The sequence below is a fragment of the Nomascus leucogenys genome, chromosome 22a (assembly GCF_006542625.1).
Source record: "Nomascus leucogenys isolate Asia chromosome 22a, Asia_NLE_v1, whole genome shotgun sequence".
NCBI lineage: Eukaryota > Metazoa > Chordata > Mammalia > Primates > Hylobatidae > Nomascus > Nomascus leucogenys.
In genome coordinates, this window is record NC_044402.1 from 114,338,575 (window position 1) to 114,360,690 (window position 22,116).

At 36.6% G+C, this 22,116-nt stretch overlaps 1 protein-coding gene across 3 annotated transcripts in view; it reads left to right on the forward strand.

Moving 5' to 3' along the window:
- Window positions 1-22,116, forward strand: part of SPAG16 (sperm associated antigen 16) — a 1,147,205-nt gene that overhangs the window by 555,918 nt on the left and 569,171 nt on the right. For all 3 annotated transcript variants that reach the window (XM_004092023.2, XM_003254035.3, XM_003254036.3), the window contains one exon: window positions 15,561-15,704. In XM_004092023.2, coding sequence (XP_004092071.1) covers window positions 15,561-15,704 — 144 coding nt within the window. The remainder of the gene's footprint in view (window positions 1-15,560; window positions 15,705-22,116) is intronic.

The window sequence follows — 22,116 nt, forward strand, 5'->3', positions numbered from 1 at the left end:
ATGCTTCAAATTCCAAACCTTATGGGTTTGTGTTGCTATAAAGCAATACCTGAGGGTGGGTAATTTATAAGGAAAAAAAGATGTATTTTTCTCACAATTCTGGATGGTTGGAAAGTTCAAGATTGTACATCTGCATCTGGTGAGGACCTCAGGCTGCTGCCACTCTTGGCATAAGGTGACAGAGAGCCAGCTTATGCACAGATCACACTGCAGGAGATGAAACGAGAAAGAGTGGGGAGGTACCAGGCTCTTTTTAAGAACTAGCTCATGCAGGAACTAATAGAGTTAGAACTAACACACCACCGTGAGAATGGCACCACGACATCCATGAAGGATCCACCCCCATGGCCCAAACACCTACTTAGGCTCCACTTCCCAACACCACCAAACTGGGGATAAAATTTCAACATGAGATTTGTTGGAAACAAAACATGTCCAAACCATAGCAGTTTATTTTGTGAAAGTGCTTAAGTTTGATGAGTATACTTCAATGATTAAAAAAATTAATATTGGCTTTCTAATTTATTTATAAAATAGATACAAAGAAGTCATTGTTTGTATGTCATTACAATAATCACATTGGCTTGGTGGTATCTAATAAATTGGAGCCACATTGAAGTGAATTCTATACTATACCTCAGCATGTAAATTTACCTGAATTGTGTGCCTTCAGTTGTAATTCTTCCAGTTATTTCTAGACTGTATGTAGTTTATATTTCTAAATATTCTCCTAGAAAAGAGCTTTTTCATGTTAAAGTCCTTACCATAAGGAAGTTTGACTGTCATTCCAAAGAATCTACTCTCTGTCACTAATATAATAAGGAGATATGAAATGGAACATTTTACATTCATAACAACACAAAATTCTTATAAATTGCTGAAACATGAAATAACCAAATAAACTTTATTATTGAAATGGGTTTCTTTAGAACATAAATGTGTAATGTATCTTCTCAAACTTGTTAAATCATAAAGAAGTGTGGTGATTTCATAACATGAAGCACAGTATATATAAAACTATGTAGCATAAAATGCTCAGCTGCTAAGGTAGCAGGAAGGTTCCAGGAGATATTTTCATAAATCTGGAAGTAGTTCACCTGTTTCATTGATTGTCCTCATTACATTTACCAAAATAGTAGGTCTTGATTCTCCTGTCTTTGGAGTTTACAAATTTCCTTTAGTTGAATCTGTGTGTTTTGAAATGGTATTTCTTTTACGTATTAAAAAGTTGAATAACTTTGAAGAAAATGGAAATGACATTGTGTGGATTGTAGGAAACCTAGAAAGATGTGATACCTTTCTTTATAAGGGTCAGGACCAGCACTACTATAACAAAGGCATGTTAATAAGAGAAAAGCAAAAAAAAAAAGTTGTTTAATCCAAGTTTTACATGACACAGAAAACTTCAAAAAGAAAAGCTAAAACCCAGGGAGAACTGTCTATGTTTAGGTTTGATGAAGAATGGACAGTCGAGTAGAAATGTGATTAGGCAAAAGGCTATGCTGTGATGGTAATAAACGGGAAGGGGAAACACAGAGAGGCCTGACGGTTCAGATTCTTCTGGCCTGCCCGTATGGCATTTCTTCCTTTCGAGTACAGGGCAGGACCTCTCTGGAATGAAGGTCTTTAAGGAAAAGAAGAGAAGGTTTTATGGCTTGCTTTGTAGCAGATGGGTTCTAGTTTCTAAGACCCACCTTTGGGAAGAGAATTTCTGTTTTTTATGATTTTCTTCTGGGTAGAAAGAGGGATGGGAGACAGGAGGGCAAGAGAATGTGTGTTGACGAGGTTTGGTCAGTGGTGACTTAGGAAACATTATTAGGCTGCTTATTTGCTTATATGTTGACTTTCCATAAATAATTTTTGAGTTGAATGTTATAAAATGTAAATCTTTGAATTTTTATTTTCACTTTGGATTTTTTTTCTCATAACATGCCAGTCTACTAATTTCCAAGGAACATTCATATTAGTATATTTAGAAGGCCAAAATAGTATTACCCTTATTTAATAATTAATTTAATCGGGTTAGCTAAAATTTGACTTTATCCAACCTGAAGACTTTTCCTAGAGAAGTGCTTATATTCAGAATTAAACTAAAATTTTAGTTCGGAAGTATAAAATGTTGCTATCTAATTTAAGAATAAAATACAAGTTTTTAGAAAGTGCATGGAAAGTTTTACCTGGGATGAGAAAGACCAAAGAATTGATATGATGTTTAAAAAGATTTGGGTTGAATCTATAAACTAATAATATGGGTCAGGGTGGTGGCTCACACCTGTAATCCCAGCACTTTGGCAGGCTGAGGCAGATCATTTGAGGTCAGGAGTTTGAGACCAGCCTGACCAACATGATGAAACCCCATCTCTACTAAAATACAAAAATTAGGCGTGGTGGTGGCGGGTGCCTGTAATCTCAGCTACTTGAGAGTCCGAGGCAGGAGAATCACTTTAACCCAGGAGGCAGAGGTTGCAGTGAGCCAAGATTGCACCACTTCACTCCAGCCTGGGTGACAGAGTGAGACTCCCTCTTAAAATGAAAGTAAACTGATAATTTGGATGAATGTTACAATGTTCTATAACATGGGTGAATTTTAATCACAGTACCATTGAGTATCTATTGGGTCTAAGTCACTACATAAGGCCTTTCCCTACATTTGAGCCAGAGTAGATATTCCAGTCTCAGCTGCCTCTTACTTTGTCAATGATTGGGATTAGCACTACCAGCCAGGTGGCAAGGCATATACAATACGTGTAAGGTTGGAAGAACATTGAACAAGAAAAGAAAACTGAAGCTTTAGCTTTTATGACTACCCTCTAGGGCATTATTAATAAGTCCACAAACTGTGAAAAAAACTGTAAAAATGCTCCACTCTAGTAAAAAATGAAAGGACAGTGCTACTTTCCAGATCCTAATGATGTAAGTCCTGCTCTGCTTTGAAGAAAACCTATAATCTCACAATGTTTAAAACTTAGTGCTACGGAAGTATTAAGATTACATTTTTTTCACATTTACCTAGCTGTCTTCTGAAAATGGGTAAGATCCACTATCTTATTTTGACAGATTTTAAATTATTGTGTTTTGTATACACATTTGTTTTGTGACTTTTATTGCATTTGCATTTCACCTTGGCACTTTTTAAGTACTTAATAAATACTTTTTAATGGTGAGGACAACTATGAGTTGACCTTTCCTGAAGGTAGTGGTGAAAATACCAATATACAAAAGCGACATCTGCCATAATGATGAGGAGCCGCAGTTTAAATAGATCTGGGTTTGCTACTATACTCCCAAGTTGGTGTCTTAGTTTCTTCGCTTGTTTCTCACTTTCCATTTTCCACAGAGCAGCTACAGATATCTTTTTAAAATATATTAATCATATATAATTCTTCTACTTAAAACCGTGAAATGATCTTAGGAGAAATTAGTCATCTTTCTTCAGTCTAAAAGCCCTACATGACTTTGGTACTTGCCTTCCTCTTGCTCCCTATCCATCCTCAACACAGTCCTCCTTGCTTGTTCTCTTCAGTCACCTTGGCTTTCCTTCTGTCCCTTGAGTGCACCACCTCCTTGCAGCCTTAGCACTTTTGCACTTGCAGTCACCTGTGACTGAAACCATCTGCCCTTAGACCATCCTAAAGGTACTTCTTCCTTGTCCTTCTGGTCTCAGCTAGGAGGTCATGTTTTCAATGTGGGCTCCCCTGACCACCTCATCAAAAATAACGTTCTCCCCCAAATTATTATATCACTTTACTCCCTTTTCTTTATAGCTGAGTTATTTTGTTCAGTTATTTTGTGATTCGTTCTCCCCTACATATAGGTAAGTTTCCTGAGGTGATGCCTCTGAATTGCATACTACATCATAGGCTATAAACACATATTTACTGGAATAATAAAAAAAATCCATGTTGAAGTACTTTATATAAATGCTGATGCACATCACGATATAAGATTCAGTTATTAGCTGAGCAACAGTCAGACAACTCCTTTTTATTTATTTGTCCTGGCAACCTGAATAAAAGCATATGTAATCTGTGAGTGTGTATTGTCTTTAAGGACAAGTACATAAGTGGTCATCTAATGTTCACGAGGCACACATTTTGCTACTGATTTATTTTCCACCCACTGTGCATCTTCTGCTGTGGCAATAATTAGAGCCTGTGAACTGAAGTGAAGGAAACATTTACAATGCTGAATAACCTAAAGGGAAGACAAGGGTATCTAATTAGTCTTTCTTGTGACAATCTTTTTTTGGATTAATATTCTTTTCTTTTGAAAAATCTAACAGTGGATTCTTATGTCACTGACTCTACTGATAATTAATAGTGTTCACCATACACCTACACATACTCCCTCCAAAATATCCTTGTGTAATGCCACTACTGGAAAGAACAATTTCAATTAGAGAGGAGCGCTTTTGAAGTATATATCATGTGGTCTATTATAAGAAATGTGTCCTATTATAAATGAAAAAAAATCTCTGCCAGAACATAATATTTTATGTAACATGCCTGGTATATTGTTTAACAAAACATTTTATGGATACTTCATTAGGACATGACTTGATTAAGAAGCAGGACTAGCATTCACCCACATTGTCTTTTCTTGAATCTCTAAGATGTGTTCCTGTATGATTTTCACCCTACTTATAAGCTTATTAACTGAGGAATGTGGTGACAGGGCCTTTGTTTTTGAATCTTATGATTATAATTAATAGTAAGTTAAAGGGAAGTAGAAAGCTTATATTCAAAGTTTGAAGTAAAATGGCTTTGTGGCACTTAGGGCAGGTGCCAGGAAGAAATTAAGCAAAAGCTTATTATTCTTATTTATTAGAACTTTGGGATGACATCTTTGAGGATGAAAGTCGTTTTATGGTTACAAGAGGGAGACCTATTTGAGGACAAAGCTTGAGGAAGGGTATCCTGCTGTCTTCAGCTCTGCATGCCCAGGGTCTAAAATGAGCTTTCCCCCCAAGATCAGCAACTACTTTGTGCCAATTGCATATGTGCAAGTAAGGATAGGAGCGAATCTGTACATATTCTCCACTATTTCCCTCAGTGTGTTCCTGATATCCCTATCATGAAAGAAACAACCACAAAATTCCCTTATATTCACTTGTGAAAATGTTATTTATGATGGCTACATTTTTGTCAGAGAGTGACTTAACATCATATAAAACACAGCAATGTCCAATATTTATCAAAACTAAGGAAAAACATAATTTAATTGTCAATATCTACAATTTTAAGTAGTGAATGTCCTACCCATGGTCTTTAAAAGAAAAGTGTATGAATGATAGATGTTAACTATATGAAGGGCCAAATTACAATGAAGTTCAATAATGTTGAATAATAGTAATAATAGTTGACGTTTGTGGAAAGCTGACAAATGTTCAGATAATTGTTCTAACTACTTTACATATATCAACTTATTTTATACTCAAATGCCCTGATGGATCAGTTTTTTTACCCTGTTTTCACAAATAAGAAAGCTGAGCTGTACAACATAATCAGCTACTAATTAAGTTGTGGGCCATTCTTCAAATCTAGGCAAGCAGGCCCCAGGGACCCTGTCTCTCTGTGCTGTGATAATGTTCACTAAATTTTCATTATGTGTCTAGCACTATTCTAAGTCCTGTACAAGTATTAACTTTAAAAATGCCCATAATAAGCTTATGTGATCAACACTACAGTAGTCCTATTTCTTCAGGTGAGGTACCTGACAAAATTGTTGATAAGGAAATTTATCCAAGAATGTGTAGCTAGCTAACACTAGAACAAGAGTTCAAACTCACATCTTACTTCAGAACCCACACTTTTAAACATTAGTCTACCCCATGTCATGCAAATGTTTAGGGATCAGCAAACTATGGCCCACAGGCCAAACCTAGCCCACCAACTGGTTTTGTAACTAAAGTTTTGTTGGAACACATCCTTAATCATTCATTTATGTTTTGTCTATGTCTGCTTTCATGCTACAACAGCAGAGCTGAAAAGTTACAACAGATAACGTATGGCCCATAGCCTAAAATATTTACTCTCTGGTCCTTTTCAGAAAACATTTGCCAGCCTTTGCTTTAGACCGTAAGTGTTTCTTTAGCAATTATCTTTGCTTGATCCATCCCACCACCACCCTGAATCTAGACAATTTTCAGAAAATAACAAGTGACAATAGTTGTAACCTTTTACACATGGTCAGAAAATGACAAAAAAAAGTCCAGTTCTTTAGAAACTTCAAAATGCATCTGAATAAGTCCCCTAGACATACATAAAACAACATTCTCTGCTCTTGCTTTCATCTAAAAAAGGAAAAGTCAACGGAGGTATTGAGCTAACTCTACTTAAACATATGGACTTGAGACAGTTCACTCAAGTTCACATATTCTGGCTTTACCACTTCCTAGCTTTGTGACCTTGGGTGGATCACTTAACCTCTATGTGTCCCAGTTCCTCCACCTGGAAAAATGGGGATAGTGGTAAACGTAACTCATAGGAGAACAGGAATATCTCATTTTATCGCATTTCACTTTGTTGCATTTCATAGATATTGTTTTTTTTTTTCTAACTGAAGTGTATCAGTTAATACGCTGTTATAAAGACATACCTGAGACTGGGAAATTTATAAAGAAAAGAGGTTTAATTGGCTCACAGTTCTGCATGGCTGGGGAGGCCACAGGAAATTTACAATCATGGCAGAAGGCATCTCTTCACAGGGCAGCAGGAGAGGGAATGCGAGCAGAGTGGAGAGGGAAGCCCCATGTGAAACCATCAGATCTCATAAGAACTCACTCAGCTGGGCGCGGTGGCTCACGCTTGTGATCCCAGCACTTTGGGAGGCCGAGGCAGGCAGATCACGAGGTCAGGAGATCGAGACCATGGTGAAACCCCGTCTCTACTAAAAATATGAAAAATTAGCTGGGCCTGGTGGCGGGCGCCTGTAGTCCCAGCTACTAGGAGAGGCTGAGGGAGGAGAATGGCATGAACCCGGGAGGCGGAGCTTGCAGTGAGCCGAGATCTCGCCACTGCACTCCAGCCTGGGTGACAGAGCAAGACTCCATCTCAAAAAAAAAAAAAAAAGAACTCACTCACTGTCATCAGAACAACATGTGAGAAACCACCCCCATGATTCAATTTTCTCTACCTGGTCCTGCCTTTGACATGTGGGGATTATTATAATTCAAAGTGAGATTTGGGTGGGTACACAGAGCCAAACCATATCATTTTACCCCTGGTCCCTCCCAAATCTCATACCCTCAAATTTCAAAACACAATCATGTCCTTCCCAGTCCCCCAAAGTCTCAACTCATTTCAGCATTAACTCAAAAGTCCAAGTCCAAAGTCTTGTCTGAGACAAGTTCCTTCTGCCTATGAGCCTGTAAAATCCAAAGCAAGTTAGTTACTTCCTAGGCACACTGGGGATACAGGCAGTTGGTAAATATACCCATTCCAAATGGGAGAAATTGGCCAAAACAAAGGGGCTACAGGTGCCATACAAGTCCAAAATGCAGTAGGGCAGTCATTAAACCTTAAAGTTCCAAAATGATCTCTTTGACTCCATGTCTCACATCCAGGTCACATTGATGCAAGAGGTGGACTCCCATAGCCTTGGGCAGCTCCACCCCTGTGGCTTTGCAGGGTACAGCCCCCTCCCAGCTGCTTTCATGGGTATTGAGTGTCTGCAGCTTTTCCAGGTGCACAGTGCAAACTGTCAGTAAACCTACCATTCTGGGGTATGAAGGACAGTGGCCCTCTTCTCACAGCTCCATTAGGCAATGCCCCAACTGGGACTGTTTGTGGGGGCTCCAAACCCACATTTCCCTTCCACACTGCTCTAGCAGAAGTTCTCCATGAGGAAGCCACCCTACAGCAAACTTCTGCCTGGACATCCAGGCATGTCTATACATCTTCTGAAATCTTGGCAGAGGTTCCCAAGCCTCAATTCTTGACTTCTGCTCCCCCGCAGGACCAACACATGTAAGTTGCCAAGGTTTGGGGCTTGCACCCTCTGAAGCAAAGGCCTGAGCTGTATGTTGGCCTCTGTTAGTCATGGCTGGGATGTAGGGCACTGAGTCCAAAGACTGCACAAAGCAGCAAGGCCCTGGGCCCGGCTCATGAAACCATTTTTTCCTCCTAGGCCTCTGGGCTTGTGATGGGAAGGAGTGCTATGAAGACCTCTGACATGCCCTGGAAACATTTTCCCCATCATTTTGGTGATTAATATTTGGCTCCTCATTACTTATGCAAATTTCTGCAACCAGCTGGAATTTCTCCTCAGAAAATGGGTTTTTCGTTTCTATCTCATCATCAGTCTGCAAATTTTCTGAGCTTTTATGCTCTACATCCCTTTTAAATATAAGTTCCAATTCCAAACCATATCTTTGTGAATGCATAAAACTGAATGCTTTTAAGAGTACTCAAGTCATATGTTTTGCTGCTTAGAAATTTCTTCTGCCAGATACCCTAAATCATCTCTCTCAAGTTCAAAGTTCCACAGATCTCCAGGGCAGGGGAAAAATGCTGCCAGTCTCTTTACTAAAGCATAGGAAGAGTCACGTTTATTCCAGTTCCCAAAAGGTTCCTCATCTCCATCTGAGACCACCTCAGCCTGGACTTCATTGTTCATATCAATAGCAGAATTTTAGTCAAAGCCATTCAACAAGTCTCTAGGAAGTTCCAAACATTCCTACAACTTCATGTCTTCTTCTGAGTCCTCCAAACTGTTCCAAACTCTGCCTGTTACCAAGTTTCAAAGTCGCTTCCACATTTTCAGGTATCTTTACGGCAGCATCCCACTCTCTGTGGTACCAATTTACTTTATTAGTTTATTCTCATGCTGCTATAGAGACATACCCCAGACTGGGTAATTTATAAAAGAAAGAGGTTTAATTGACACATAGTTCTGCATGGCTGGGGAGGCCTCAAGAAACTAAAAATTGTGGTGGAAGGTATCTCTTTACAGGGCAGCAAGAGAGAGAATGAGAGCAGAGTGAAGAGGGAAGCCCCACATGACACAATCAAATCTCATGAGAACTCACTATTATGAGAACAGCATGGGGGAAACCACACCGATGATTCAATTTTCTCCACCTGGTCTTGCCCTTGACATGTGGGGATTATTACAATTCAGGGTGAGATTTGGGTGGGGACACAGAGCCAAACCACATCATCATGAAGGTTGGTGGCAACCCTGCATGAAGCAAGTTTATTAGCACCATTTTTTTCCAACAGTGTGAGCTCACTTCATATTTCTGTGCCACGTTTTGATAATTCTTCCAATATTTCAAACTTTTTTATTATTATTGTATCTGTTATGGTGATGTATGATTGGTGATCTTTGATATTACTAATTTAATTATTTTGGGATGCCAAGAACCACGCCCATATAAGACCGCAAACTTAATCGATAAATGTTGTGTTTGTTCTGACTGTTCCACCAATTGGCCATTTCCCTGTCTCTCTTCCCCTCCTCAGGCCTCCCTGTTGCTGAGACACAACAATATTGAAATGAGGCCACTTAATAACCCTACAATGGTCTCTACATGTTCAAGTGAAAGGAGTTGCATGTCTCTCACTTTAAATTAAATGCTAGAAATGCTTAAGTGTAGTAAGGAAGGTATGGTGAAAGCTGAGATAGACTGAAAGCTGAGCCTCTTAAGTGAAACAGCTAGCCAAGTTGTGCATGCAAAAGAAAAGTTCTTGAAGGAAATTAAAAGGTCTACTCCTGTGAACATACAAATGACAAGAAAGCAAAACAGCCTTATTGCTGACATGAGAAAGTTTTAGTGATCTATATAAAAGATGAAACCAGCCACAACATTCCCTTAAGCCCAAGCCAAATCCAGAGCAAGGCCCTAACTAACTTTCTTCAATTCTACAAAGGCTGGTAAGTGAGAAAGCTGCAAAAGAAAAGTTTGAAGCTAGCAGAGTTTGGTTCATGAGGTTTGAGGAAAGAAGCTATCTCCATAACATAAAAGTGTAAGGTGAAGCGACAAGTGCTGAAGTAGAAGCTATAACAAGTTATCCAGAAGATGTAGCTCAGATAATTGATGAAGGTGGCTAAACTAAAAAATCATCAGCATAGGATGTGGTGGCTCACACCTGTAATCCCAGCACTTTGGGAGGCCAAGGAGGATGGGTTCCCTGAAGTCAGGAATTAGAGACCAGCCTGGCCAACATGGCAAAACCCCGTCTCTACCAAAAATACAAAAATTAGCCAGGCATGGTGGTGGGTGCCTGAAATCCCAGCTACTCAGGAGGCTGAAGCTGGAAAATTGCTTGAACCTGGGAGGCGGAGGTTGCAGTGAGCTGAGATCACTCCACTGCACTCCAGCCTGGGTGACAGAGAGAGACTCTGTCTCAAAAGAAAAAAATTATTTAGCATAAACAGCCCTTTATTGGAAGAATATATTATTTAAAACTCTTAAAGCTGGAGAGGTTAAGTCAATGCTTGGCTTCAACATTCCACTTGACAGGCTGACTCTCTTGTTAGGGGCTAATGCAGCTGGTAACTTTAAGTTGAAGCCAATGCTCATTGACCATTTTGAAAATCCTAGGATCTTTAAGACTATGCTAAATCTATTTTGCCTATGATTTATAAATGTAACAACAAAACCTAGATGACAGCCCCTCTGTTTACAGCATGGTTTAATGAATATTCTAAGCCCACCTTTGAGACCTACTGTTCAGAAAAAAAATGATTCTTTGCAAAATATTACTTCTCATTGAAAATTCACCTGGTCACTCAAGAACTGTGATGAAGATGTACAAGGAGACAAATGTTATTTTCATGCCTGCTGACAGAACATCAATTCTGCTTCCCGTGGATCAATGAGTAATTTCAACTTTCAATTCTTATTTTTTAAAAAATATATTTTATAAGGCTATAGCTGCCATAGACAGTGATTCGTCTGATGGATCTGGGCAAAGTAAACTGAAAACCTTCTGGAAAGAGACTTTCATGATTTATAGGAAGAGATCAAAATATAAACATTAACAGAAGTTTGAAAGAAATTGATGTCAACTCTCATGGATGACTTTGAGAGGTTCAAGACTTCCCTGGAGGAAATCACATCAGATGTGATAGAAATAGCAAAAGAACCATAATTAGAAGTGCATCCTGAAAATGCGATTCAATTGCTACAATTTTATGATAAAACTTGAATGGATAAAGAGTTGCTTCTTATTGATGAGCAAAGAAAGTCATTTCTTGGGATGGAATCTACTCCTGGGTGAAGAAGCTGTGAACATTGTTGAAATAACAATGAAGGATTTAAAATACTTCATAAACATATTTGATAAAGATGTTTGAGAGGGTTGACTCCAATTTTGAAAGAAGTTCCACTGTGGGTAAAATGCTATCAAATAGTATCACGTGCTACAGAGAAATCTTTATGAAATGAAAAGTACATCGATGTGGCAAACTTCATTGTTGTCTTATTTTCAGAAATGGCTACAACCATCTAGCCCTTCAGGAACCACAACTCTGATTGGTCAGCAGCCATCAACATCAAGGCAAGACCCTCCATCAGCAGAAAGATTATGACTGGATGAATGTTAAGATCACCCACATTTTTTAGCAATAAAGTATTTTTTCATTGTCAGTTTAGACATAATGATATTATATACTTAATATACTATAGTATAGGGTAAACATAACTTTTATATGTACTGGGAAACCAAAAAGTTTATATGACTTGCTTTATTGTGATATTCCCTTTATTGATATTGTCTGAAACCAAGATTGTGTGATACCTGGAGTATCTCCAAGGTATGCCTGTATTATAGCCATGGAATGAATTTATGTATGCAATTTTGGGAAGAGGAACTGAATCCTATAAAGTATTAGTTATTACTCCTATTCTTTAGCTTCTTCAAAAGACTGATTCAGAGGTAAACAGAATGGTGAAAGTTGAGCCCTAAGTATAACTGGGTAAATTTTTAATGAATTAAACCCTGTGGAATCGATGATTAAGTATTGTTCTACATTTATTTTTAGATACCTCTATGAAAATAAAAAATAAAAAGTTGGCCGGGAGCAGTGGCTCACGCCTGTAATCCCAGCACTCTGGGAGGCCGAGGTGGGCGGATCATGAGGTCAAGAGTTTGAGACCAGCCTGATAAACATGGTGAAATTCCATCTCTACTAATAATACAAACATTAGCCAGACGTGGTGGCAAGCACCTGTAATCCCAGCTACTCAGGAGGCTAAGGCAGGATAATTGCTTGAAATTGGGAGGGGGAGGTTGCAGTGAGCTGAGATCACACCACTGCTCTCCAGTCTGGGCAACAGAGCGAGACTCCATCTCAAAAAAAAAAAAAAAAAAAAAGTCACTGCCCTCTGACAACTTGATGTATAATACCGGACTTGTACTATTAGCACAAGAAAATAAATGAAAGATCTTAAAGATCTTGTTAAGTGCAGCATGTACATCTGCACAAAAACTTATGTAGACAGATCATAGGAGAGGCTTTCCTCCCTTGGTTTCTCCTGCAGTACCAGAGCATATTAACTGTAAAGAGCAGCGTCTTCTAACCCCTCTAAGACTATTGTGTCTGGTGGAACGAAGCTCTGATACAATACACTGACAATTCCTAAATTGATTCTTTACCTCAGGGTTTAATAATGACTCAATGACTTAAGCATTTACTGGGAATGATAATAGTTACATCCAAGCTCTATAACAGGAATTATTGATGCTTATAGTACACATAGAAATAATAAATGAAGATTCATACCAAGCAGGGGTAGCTAAAATTATGAGACTTAAAGCCAAGTCATCCTGGGTTCAAAGTTGGCTTCCATTCACTACCAAATGTAAGCTTGGGCAATTTACATGGTATCTCTACTAACTCTGTTTACTATGGCATAAAATAACAATACTGATAGTACCGACATCAATCACTAAGTCATGTATTTGATGAATGTTTATCGAATAGTTACTATGTGCCAGCTACTATTGGGGTTGAGCATACAGCAAACAATACAGATATGAACCCTGGCTCTTTTGAGCTTTCATTTCACTTGTGAGAACTAAGCATTCAGTACCAGGTATGGGGCACATTAAATTTTCAAACAATGTTAAATATCATTACCATTAGTTGATGATGATGATGATGATGATGATGACAGTTATGTCTCATTATGGAGTTGAGAATAACACAATTTCTATACGTGGGAAAATGTTTCTGGTCCATGGCCCTTAAACCGCTTTCCTCCCACAGGAGTGATTTGAACTGAGATTTGGAACTCCTCACTGGGGGTCTTTATCACTATTTCCCAGTATTTGCTGATGCACTTATTCCATAATAATTCAAAACCATGTATTTATTAATATATTATCAAAGCATTAAATTCCTTTCTATATGTGCTGAAAATGTTTCTGTTCAACTAAAGAACATTTTATGCCTGGCTGAAATGTGTGTAGAATTATCCACAAAAGTCATTTACAGATATATATATATATGTGTGTGTATATCTATATATATTTATATGTATATATTTATACATATATAGATATATATATGTGTGTGTATATATCTATCTATAGATAGATATACACATATGTGTGTGTACATGTATGTATCTATGCCAGTGTTAGAAAAGGAATATATGGGCAAATCAGAGTGTGATTAGGAGGATCAGTCCATGTGGAATGGGAGTCAAAGTTGTTTAAGGTGTCACAGAGGAGGCCACATAGTGGAGGGGATGAGAAGAGTCAGAAAAAAGTACTTCCAAAGCTAATTGGCTATCAGTGGGTTTGTATTTACATTTTTGCCTTGACTTCTACAAATAGTTCCTCTCACAAAAGTCATTTTGGAAACTTATCTTTCAAAGTTTGTAAAAACATCAATGATTTTAGTTATCTTCACTTAAAGAGGGTAATTTATCATCTGGTCAAGTGTGCATGTGTCTGCCAGGAAAGCTGTGAGCCAACATACATCATACTCAGTAGCTTCAAGGATTCGGTTTGCCTTCTTGTGTGTATTTGAATACAGAATTCATTTTAATCTGACATTTTTTACCTCTCATCATATTTTTCTTCTAATTAAGTTCTAGAAATGTATCTTCTATCCGGTTTGAGCTGTAATAAATTCTTTACTTGAATTGGCCTTCTGAAAGTCACAAACCAACATGATGAATTGCAAAATGAATAATTTCCCTTCCACTGTGTTTATTTTGAGTGGCAAAATGCTGGAGAAAAATGAAACAATGTTTCACTAGAAAGAAGGCCATGCCCACAGTGGTTACATGGCTCTGACCTGAATGCTGCTAATGCTGAAGCCAGTAGATTCCCAAAACTGTGTAGGTCTAATTTAAAAACAATTTAAAAATAATTATTCAGTGGATAATTTTAGAGTTTAATGATATTAATGTAAGGTATAAATAATGAGAAATGTTTTGCTCTCATATAAGCCTGGAGTTAGTTAAGCCATGTTGGTGTGGACTAGAGCCATGATTTCTTTGGGAAATGTGTTTCTTAAAATCCATATTGCAGAAGAAAAGAACAAGGCCATTTATAGAATAGACTAAAGGAAAAATGAACATGTGATCGCTGTTTTTTAAACCATCATATGTCTTACCGCACCACATAGGCAAATAAATGTATTATTGTCTTTGAAATTTAGATGGCCAAATTGAAATTGAACAATTTGTTACTAATATTTAGGTTGGAATTTTAATAGGTGATTAACATTGGACACATCTGTTCCCATTACATTGTAAGGCGTAGATGAAACTTTATACAAATAAGATTAAAGCGTTGCCACGGATAAAATATCAGGCATTAACCTTGTAGACTTTTGATTTTAAAATAGTTGAGCTCTAGTATTAAAATAGCCACAGTGATCAGAGTCCAGTTCAAATAATAGTGTTTAATGTGTTCATCATTAATCTTACATACTTCTTTCTCATTTCCCTCTATGCCTTTATAGAGTGGGAACTGCCTTATGTATCTTGAATTCATTACTGTAATTTGTGTACTGTGCATTGACTGAAGCCAATTTAAGTGGTAATGTAGGATATAATTTTAGTTCTGAACTTCACTTTGTGTAGATAGTGGGCCATGGAGTTAATGTTTCATTTATAGTATTTATTACAGAACTATGATAATGTGGTTATGATTCATGATCTTTTCCTGGATAATGGCTGATTTAAGACATATTATAGTTGAAAAGAATGTTGATGTTCTATAGTAACCATGACCACTGGTCCAAATATCCCAACATAAAAATATAATTGGCATAATTTTTCTTCCCTTAAAGAAAAACCAGAATTACTCTTTTCAAACCAGAATTAGATATGCACAATCACCTAAACCAACTATTTTGTCTTGCAAATGAGGAATCCGAGATCCAGTGAAGCTGATTAGATTGATGGAGATCAAAAAGCTACTAGTGTTAGAGCTATAGCAGGGATGCAGAACCTGCTTCCTCTTACTTTGGGGCCAGTACTCTCAAAACTATCCTGCCTTGCTAAAATAGGATAATCACTGCCATTTCATTTATTCACATTCTGAAAACATTTGCTATTATCTCCCCATAACTCTTTTTTCTTTTTCCTTGTGCAGTGTCTCCATGCACCCCCAGAAAGACATCCTAGTCTCCTGTGGCGAGGACCGACTCTGGAAGGTGTTGGGCCTTCCAAAATGCAATGTGCTTCTCACGGGATTTGGCCACACTGACTGGCTTTCAGACTGCTGCTTCCATCCCAGGTCAGTGCACAGGACCCCTAGAAATAGCCTAATCTCTCTAGGAATGTGCTTGTTTACTCTGTCTGCTCACTCTGCTGTCTTTGATGATGTTTTTCTTTCTGCAACAACACACCCTGCACTGAATTTCGAAGTGTATAGACAAATTCCCCTTTGGTTTTCATTATATTTTGATTGTTTTTGATATTTGGTACCTGTAAAACTTAGTCCACATGCTTATGCATTTAACCAGAGTAATAAGCTTCTCAGGTCAAGCATTATTAACATTCCTTGTGCTCACGAGCCCTGACAAGGCACAGAGATTTCTAGTCAATAATGCATGCCGGAATTTACCTTTGTTAATCTTTGGAGTTTTCCTTTTAGAACTAATTTACGTACCAAAAAGGATTAGAGGGTAGTGATCAATTTCTTTAAAAATTCAGTGACACTCAAGATATTAAAAAGAACAAAGCAATACTGAGAACACTGGGCCCTGTAATTTTTGAAATTCACTGAACCTAAATTCATTTGTACCTAAAAGACCAAGGGGTACAGAAGGGAGAACATTCTTAAAGAAACAGATGGAAAACTGTCCATAGTTCCTTGTGGCCCATTCCTACTTCCAATCCTGTTTTCTGCTCATCATACTTCTTGGATCTGCTTCTTTCTAAAACTCTCTGGCCTGATTACTTTTGGTAACCCATAGTTCTTGGTGCTTTTCTAAACCATTCTATTTGGAAATTTTGTTCTTGGGAAGATTTCTTATGACTTATTTTCATGTTTTCACTAAACTTTTTAAAATCAGTTTTTCTTTTATCTTTGCTATGAATGTCTATGAAATTAGATAGAAAATTTTTATTTAAATTTATAAATTTGTAAGTTAATGACAAGAGTAAACTGTTTGAAGTTTTGAAAATCTTTCCGAAGTATAATTTATCTTTAGTACTAGATGTTTGACCCTACTTTATGAACATGCAGTGTATTCCATATCCAGTATATAAATTAAACAGAGCCTTGCCACCCTCTCACCTCTTGGGAACATAAACCCATGTTGCAAGCAGAGACAATACAATTAGAAGTATAGCCTATCGCTTATGTAGCTACTGGGCATACTAATCAGATTTTGATAATGCCCTGTTACCATGACAGCCAGTGACTCAGAGATTTTCTCATTAGTGTTTGGCCAGTAATGGTCCTTTTAATAGATCTTCCTGTTTTCCCATTCAATTACTGAAATTAATATGAGGTGAGATACATCATTATTCACTCATAATATGAATTCACATTTAGCACTTTCTTACGGCAGAATTGTAGTAAAATACTGCTATACTGTTTGCTTTTTTTCAGTGCATGAGACAAATATAAGGGGAGAAAATAAATATAACCATAAGTGTTTTTAAATGAGAGATATTGAATAGCAAATGTTCTTTTTGCAGAATTAACAAAAAAGAAAAAATGATTATTAGAAACAACAAAAAAAGCTCTATTTTGGTTTATTTGTGGTGAGACACATTCTGAAAGAGTTTATATCTCAGACCACAAACATTTTATAATCCTTGTACACAAACCAACACTAAATAGCATATGAATATGAAAAAATATATGTGTACCTACAGATAGTGTTGATGGATTAAAAGTTGTTGGAATTTATGTTTCCTGGAATTTAAATTTGTAATATTTGATTTTTGCTTTGGCTTATGTGATATGGTCAGCGAGAAAAAATAGTTAATTATTGAAGATAATGTATTTCCTATCTCATGGTATACGTCGTCTATAATTTAAAATCAAACCTAAAATAAGTTTGATTTAAATATGATACCCTAATCTGTAGTTGAATTTTTAATGAATACAGTTATAGTCTTCAGAGTCCAGCTCTGGGCTCTGGTTGATTCTGCTTTCTTGGAAGAGGCCTAGGGTGGACACAGTATATACTAACATTTACTTTCCTCCTATGCTCTGCACACAAGACACATAAAGTTTTTCTTATTTTTTTCTTTCCTTTGCTTTTAACATTTCCTTTATTTTTAATTTCAGTTGCTTCTAGTTGAATATTTTCTCTAACTCTTAGCTGGATGCAGTCCTGACTACAATGGTAGCTGACACTGTCAGGCACTGTCTCTTCTGCAATGATGACATATCCAAATTTTTTTTGGGGGTCAATTATTCTTGACATGATTGTGGTTTACCTTGACTGACCCCAATCAATCTTCTTTGTCCTATTTCTCTTATCATAGCAGACATCTCAAGTGCCTAAATAATAAATACAACAGGCATAGTAATACTCATATCAGACAAAAGAAGATTAATAGGTAAAAAAATAAACTGAGGGGATAACTAACACTTGAGAATCCAGCTAATATGATGTTGAAATATATAAAACAAAAAATCTCGTAAAACAAGATGATAGTAAAAAAAAATTCAGAATCAAAGACTTCAAGGTATCTCTCTTAACTTTTAATCTGTCAAGTAAACAAAATTGTAGTGGAATTAGAAGAATTAATATGATAGTATAATTAACAGTATATATTTCCCTCTGTACAAGGAGAGAATATAAATTTTTTGAGTTCATTTATGGTTCAATTTTCAAAAAGGCATAAATTCTTTACCCAAAATCTAGCATAAATTCCTCATAGTATAAATTATACAATACATGATTTATGACCAAGATTCAATGATAAAAGGAAGTGATATGAAATTAACAACCATTAGTGAGATTAATCACAAATTATTAAGACACATGTAAATGAATACTGAGTCAAAGAGAAACTATAAACTTCATTACATAGTCAGCAGTTACAACTACAACACTTACCAAATTTATGAGACGTATCCAAAGCTGTATTCAGAGTAAAATTCATAGCTTTAAATTCTTTATCACTAAATAAGAAAAAAAGAAAATAAGTGGATTATGAATTCAAATTGAAAAAATGAAATACAAAAAGCAAAAGAATAAATCAATGAAAATTAGAAATTAATAAATTAGAAAGAGGATGTATATTTATGTATATGTTATATACCTATGAAAACTTCTCAACTTATATATATAAAATATATAAACATTTATATACAAATTATTTATGTATCTATATACATATAAATAATATACATATATACATGTACATACATGTGTAAATTCAGAATTTTTCTGTCCTCAAGGGGAAAAATAATGAGGAGCTACAATACATTAGATATCCTGGAAAACTGCTGAAAATATATTAATAAGTGAGGAAACAGTAATATAAATAGCAACTGGGAAGGAGATAGTACTATATATACAGAAACTTATACTATATATACTGTATATATATATATGCACTTAAATTTTTTAGGAAATAATAAATCTCTATGAAAGTAAACATTATCAATGCTAAATCAAGATGGAAGAAAAACCTAGACTAAATTAAAAACTGTTAAAGAAACTGAGTTTTAAAGTTTTACCTTGCATGCCCATCTTTAGCAGTTTTATGAGTGAGTTTTTAGAAACTTACCAAAAAAAAAGAAATAAAGAAAAAAAGGTGTTAGAATAAAACAGGTAATTTTTAGGTTCATTACCTAGCCCAAGGACAGAAAAAATAAAAGGGAAATTCATTACTGGTTTTAAAAATAAAGCATAAACATAATTTTAAACCTAACAGATACAGTACTCACATGGTAACAGAGACCCATTTCACTATTTTGAATGCAAAACTTTAAAAAATGATAAAGAAAATGAAATTCAGTTGCATGTTTAAAAAGAGCAATATACCATGACCAAGTAAGATTTGTACTTGAAAAGCATGAAATACATAAATGATCCCACTATAAGGACATCATATAATAAATTATACTTATAGATATTGGAAGTTACTTTAAAAAGTGGCATAAATCTAGCAACTATACCTGTTAGTACACATATGTTTGCATATATTGTTAAGTCCCATGTGTTGGAATTGATTAGGGGAATGGATTTTGTAACAGCTAAAACTCTTAATAAGATATGCCAGGTTAATGTCAAACCTGGATGCCATGAAGCTTAATGAGTCAAAAGCAGAAGGGTGCTTACAGGAAATAGCTCAAGGGGGGGGAACATAAAACCAAACAGGTAAAAATGTAGACAATCCCCAAAGTCAAAACAGGAGCAAGGGTCCAAGCTAATTTCTGTCTATGGAAGCTTAATTACTTCTTCAGTTGGTGTTTACTCTCATTTAAAATGTTGTCTAGGCCGGGCGCGGTGGCTCACGCTTGTAATCCCAGCACTTTGGGAGGCCGAGGCGGACAGATCACAAGGTCAGGAGATCGAGACCACGGTGAAACCCCGTCTCTACTAAAAACACACAAAAAATGAGCCGGGCGTGGTGGCGGGCGCCTGTAGTCCCAGCTACTCTCAGAGGCTGAGGCAGGAGAATGGCGTGAACCCGGGAGGCGGAGCTTGCGGTGAGCCGAGATTGCGCCACTGCACTCCAGCCTGGGCGACAGAGCGAGACTCCGTCTCAAAAAAAAAAAAAAAAAAAAAATTTGTCTACATATTTTCTTTTTTTTCTCTTAATAATAATGACTACTTTTTGTTGCAACACTAACACTGTCTAACATATTTATAACTCAAAAAATGAATATGGAAATCCTGTAAGTTTTATACAAATATAATGCAGACTATACAAACAGAAGGCATTTAAAAACTTGCAAGTCTTCAAAATACTGCATTGCCTCAATAATACTATACACATAACTGATTATTTCTATCTATTGTTTACAGTGGAATTGGTTCTGTTTGTATCTAAGTTTTTAATTTCCTCAGTAGGACTTGTCTATCCAGATCTTTTTTAAGGACATGGATAACTTTCATCACTGTGTAACTCATCATTATTACATATTTACCACTAGATTGAGGTCATATATTGGTAAGATAAAGCACCCTTTCCATTTACTTGGTAGACTGATGGAAGTGTTGGTAGCTGTTGAAAGTGATTCATCAATCATTGAAAATGATAAATGAATGGAGCAATGCAGGGAATGTGCGTTAGCACTACCTTTGCACTACTGAAAGAAGAAAATGTACATTGCCAAAAAGTGGGAACATAAACATACCTCAGTGCAAGGTAGAGGTCATACAAGTGGCTCGTTTTAGCATGCTAACCTCACCATTGCTAGTCTTTTCAGGTTTCTCTTCTGTGAAATAGAAAGAATAATGATGCCTACTTTATAGTTTGATTGTGAAGACTAATGTTATAATATCTGAAAAACACAAATAGGATTGCTAGGCACACACATGCTCAATAAATGTTAGCTATCATCATATTTTTCATTGATAGAAATTTTGAGAACTTAAAAAGATAGCTGGGCCGGGTGCGGTGGCTCACGCCTGTAATCCCAGGACTTTGGGAGGCCGAGGCGGGCAGATCACGAGGTCAGTAGATCGAGACCACCCTGGCTAACACGGTGAAACCCCGTCTCCACTAAAAATACAAAAAATTAGCCAGGCATGGTGGCAGGCACCTGTAGTCCCAGCTACTCGGGAGGCTGAGGCAGGAGAATGGCGTGAACCCAGGAGGCGGAGCTTGCAGTGAGCTGAGATCACGCCACCGGACTCCAGCCTGGGCGACAGAGTGAGACTCTGTCTCAAAAAAAAAACAAAAAAAACAAAAAAAGATAGCTCAAACGTTGTTAGAAAACTGGCAGCCAGCCACACAATAGGCTGCAAAGGGAAGAGGCAATTGTGTTTTCTGAATTATACCAAACTCTGTTGGAAAAATGATATGCAACCATCAATATTAGATGGTAAAATTGTGTCTAAAATTCATACCCAGTAAATGATGAAGATAGTTATAAACTGAAAACCAAATTCAATTATTTCAAAATGTATGTTATCTAGCTGTTCTCAGCTCATAAAACATAAATATTTCTTTAAAATTGTGCCAAACTCATCCTATTTTTTTATAAAAATGAGAATTCTGCATGTTTCCTATTTTTTTTCTTTTTTTTTTAGATTTTAGATTATGTTTTAGAAGGAAAACAAATTTGGCCAGAAACATCAACAGAATTCCATTTTTAAAATCATCTTTTTGATTTGTTTTTTTTCACAATATAAAAAATATAGTGGTTGTACTTCCTTATCCACATGCAGGTTCTATTTTTGGCCCATTTAGACCAGCTTTGGGCAACAAAAACACAGAGTTACATAATCACTATTCAGGTTAATAATGTTACATCAGCAAAACTCATGCTGCGTTATTTAATAATATATTAGTTGGTCTTTACCTACACCAGAGAACTGCTTCATAACAGTAACATAATTTTGAATGTAAATACAATGTCCAGTTCACCAATGCTTGGAGTTGCATTTTCTTCTGTATGACCACAGCTTATTATGTGAAACAGCATGTAACTCCCCACATATCTCTATAAGTGAAAGCAGTGGGATCAGTGGTTTAAACAATTTCACAGTGCCACATTTTATCCT